This window comes from Quercus lobata, chromosome 2 (genome assembly GCF_001633185.2).
Source record: "Quercus lobata isolate SW786 chromosome 2, ValleyOak3.0 Primary Assembly, whole genome shotgun sequence".
Classification (NCBI taxonomy): domain Eukaryota; kingdom Viridiplantae; phylum Streptophyta; class Magnoliopsida; order Fagales; family Fagaceae; genus Quercus; species Quercus lobata.
Genome location: NC_044905.1, coordinates 86,967,539 through 86,971,130, shown reverse-complemented (window position 1 = coordinate 86,971,130; position 3,592 = coordinate 86,967,539). Strand labels below are relative to the sequence as shown.

The 3,592-nt window shown below is 33.7% G+C and overlaps 1 protein-coding gene across 1 annotated transcript; it reads right to left on the bottom strand.

Moving 5' to 3' along the window:
• Positions 1-369: 369 nt before the first annotated feature.
• LOC115977006 (AP-4 complex subunit sigma) lies at positions 370-2,964 on the bottom strand. Its single transcript, XM_031098625.1, has 4 exons — positions 2,746-2,964; positions 1,647-1,733; positions 923-991; positions 370-790 (listed from the first exon to the last, which is right to left on the bottom strand). The coding sequence occupies exons 1-4, from the start codon at positions 2,884-2,886 to the stop codon at positions 656-658; spliced, it is 432 nt and encodes a 143-aa protein (XP_030954485.1). The 5' UTR covers positions 2,887-2,964; the 3' UTR covers positions 370-655.
• Between the last annotated feature and the right edge of the window lie 628 nt (positions 2,965-3,592).

Sequence of the window (3,592 nt, the reverse complement as noted above, 5' to 3'; positions counted from 1 at the left end):
CCTATGCTTTCAAAATTCCACTCTTATCATCTTTTTTTTGGAATATGATGGAGTGAGCAAAGAAGACCAGTAAGTGAATTTTAAGCTAAACGATAATTCTAGAGTCTAAAAACCGACCTCAAAAATCAAATTATACTTATCAATCACTTTTGTGGTGAATTGTAAGGGCGTTTCTCAAAAAAAAATAAAAAATAAAAAGAGGTGCATCGGAAGGGCATTGTACATAGGGTCTAAGATTTAAAAGGTCTCAAAACTTTTATAAATGCTTGGAGTCTTCAAACCCAAGATCATCTAGTGTCAGGGACATATTGGCAACTGACACTCAGCCCTAGCCCCAATCAACGATTCTTCAACACAGCATAAAATCATGAAGAATGAATTATTTGTTTTTCTTTTTTCTGATTAATTGTTGCAAAGTCCATAGTTTACCCAATTCTAAAGCGTAAGAAATTGCTTAGAGGACCTTCAAAATTGATCCATCAACTAGCATGTGATCAAAACAACAGAATACAACCAAACACTAAAATTTTCATTGATGAAGAAAATTAATCATTTTAAAAATATTTTGAGCATATTGTACAACAGGCAGCAATGAGTAAGAAGCAAAACACGAAGAATCTTGAAGAAATTCTTTAGTGCCTAAAACAGAGAGTTTTCATGACGATTTTTCCATCAGCTGTATCGGTTGCAGGATGTTAGTCTTGCTTGTCTCCACGATACAACCATTCATGACCATTTCCTCCAGCATAAAATGTGCTTTCTCCAAATGGAACATGATGTCTAGCTCACACTGTAAATTTAAGTAAAAAGAAACAGGAGAAACCAAATCAACTTCTTTGAAGGAAAAACAAGGAAAGTTGAATTCAGGAGATAGGAAATAGACCAGGATATAATTTAAAAACATAACTGAATGCGGACTTACCACATTGCCAAAATGCCGGTCCATGGTTTCAACCAAGAGATGAATGAATTCCAAAATTGCAAGTTCATTCTACAACATGAAAGCAAGAAAGGGAAATGAATATTGAGAAAGAAATGCTACAAAGCATTTAGGACAAAGTATGTAATAAGAAAATTTTCTACTAACATATCTAAAGGAGTTCAAAGTTGAGTTTTGAACACATATAAAAGCGCTTTTAAGTTGGCTCATTTTACAATAAGATATCCACATCTTCACCATTCAGGGTGCAGCCTAATGGTTGGAGGTTTGGGATGAGCATCCTAGGTTCGATCCCCATTAGGAGTTTCCCTAGATTACTTGATACACGGTTCTAGTGAGTGGGGTTGTGTATCTATGGTTTACTCCTAGGGGTGGGTCCAAAGGGCCCTGCCTTGGTGAGGTTCCACGTCATGTCGTCATAAAAAAAAAAGTCATCCACATCTTCTATAGAACCTAGCCATAATAATGGACTCTCTCTCTCTCTCTCTCTCATGTAGACTATGAAAGCCAAATCCAATCAACACATTTACATAATACCCTCATTGCATAGAAATGACTTTGAAATTGCACACACAGACAAATTTCCTGTATAGAATATAGTTTTCTTTAGATCAGCATGGTTCATATCATTTTCTTCTCTATGTGGCCACAAAAGTTTCGAAACACAAGCATCTGCTCAACATATGGATTTTACAGAAAAACTTACCTCATCATTGTCAACTCCAACCAGAAAAAACAGTGATGCATAGCGCCTGTATACAATTTTGTAGTTCCGATGCTCAACAAAAGAACACTGTTACCATAAAACAAAACATATCAGCAACAGAAACATGAATGCCTGCCATCACATAAATGACACTCCAACAAAGACCTTCAATTTACTCGGAAAAAAAGAAGAAGAAGAGATTCCCTAATCAATACAAACAAGCAATATGTTGACAACAAAATGATGTTTTTATTCACCTAACCCTAGGCATGATTCATGTCTAACAAAACCCACCACAACACATCCAAATCAGTGAAATCCAAAATCCTTTTTCAACAACCACATAGCAAGCAATGAATTTTTTTTTATGGCAACCACAACCTCACCCTCCACCAATTCTTGCGGATGAAGGAAGTGACATTTAAGGCAGAGCTCATTGTTAGCAAACACTAACATTGTAAAATACAAGAACAAAACGACATGAACCAATTTCGTTTGTCAATGGAACCCTAAATCCTTAAAAATCTGAGGCTGTAAATTCCATCTAAGGTGACTCTACCTTGATCTCAGTCATTGCTAAGATCCTTACAATGGACCCACTAATTCCCTTAATTAGAACAATTTTCTAAAATAAATTAATTGACATAAATCTTAGCAGCGAATGATGGATTTGAGCTTTGAAAATTTTGCTTCAACATCAATACCAATCAAGCCTTAAGTCCATCCATATATTTTCATTAACAAAAAAAAAATTTTGCACTTTCATACTTCTTAAAAACTAAAAATTGAGACCCAATTCCTAATCTTCAAATACTTTCATCCAAATGAACCATTTGTAACTTTTCAATCAATTTAATATAACAACCACGCAGTAGTTTATAATTATATACACGAAATTGGGTTTCCAATATAGAAGTTATATCAAAGGGCTTTTACTCAAGAATAAAGTACGATCTGGAAATTGATCTGGGGCTTAATCAATTTCCAACAATTTTAAACAAAGAAAAAAGTGGCAGACTTTCATCAAATCAAATTCGGCTTAAGAAAAAAAAAAGTTAGAGAGAGAGAGAGAGAGAGAGAGAGAGAGAGAGAGAGAGACCTGTTGCTCGTTACGGGCAAGGCATTTGCGAACGATTTCACCTTCGAGAGCACGACGTTCTTCGAGAGTGAGGTACTCGTAGTATTGGGCAAGACGGGTTTGTCCTTGTTTGTTTACCATCAATATGAATCTGATCCCCATTTTCTTTTTCGCCAGACACAGAGAGAGACGTAAGAAAATAAAGGTTTTGCCGAGAAAGAAGATAAAACAACAAATTAAATCATGAATTTCCCAAATTTTATAAGCGTGGGTAATTGTCACAAATTATTTTATAATATTTTCACAAATGATTCATGTAGCCAATTTTTACTAGTTACGTTTAGACCTATTGCTAACATTATTATTATTATTATTTTAAAATTTTCCAATAACTAACGTTTTTCATACTATTTTAAAATTTATTGAAAATTTTCTTTAGAAATTGGTTGTTGTTTATTTTCAATAAAGATATTAATTAGTTTTTGGTGTATGCAAGATTCAAACCTTAAAAATTTGTAGGGCAAATTATATATTTGGTCTCTAACTTTTATACTATGAGTCAATTTGGTCTTTAACGTTTCATTTGTGTCAGTTTAATTCCTAACTTTTTGGTATTATGTCAAAATAATCTATGCAGTTAAGTGATGGATGAAAAATGTGAATGTGGCTAATAACCAAAATTAAAATTTTATTTTTATGCCACATGGATGACAAGTGTACTGACATAATTAAGCTTAAAAAAAAAAAATTAAAGAAATCTTCAATATACCATGCAAACCCAACCATCTAAAACTAAACACCACCAACGTTACCATCATCAATAATGTCCACCACAAGTCCTAAGATTTCTTTTTCACGAGAAATTATA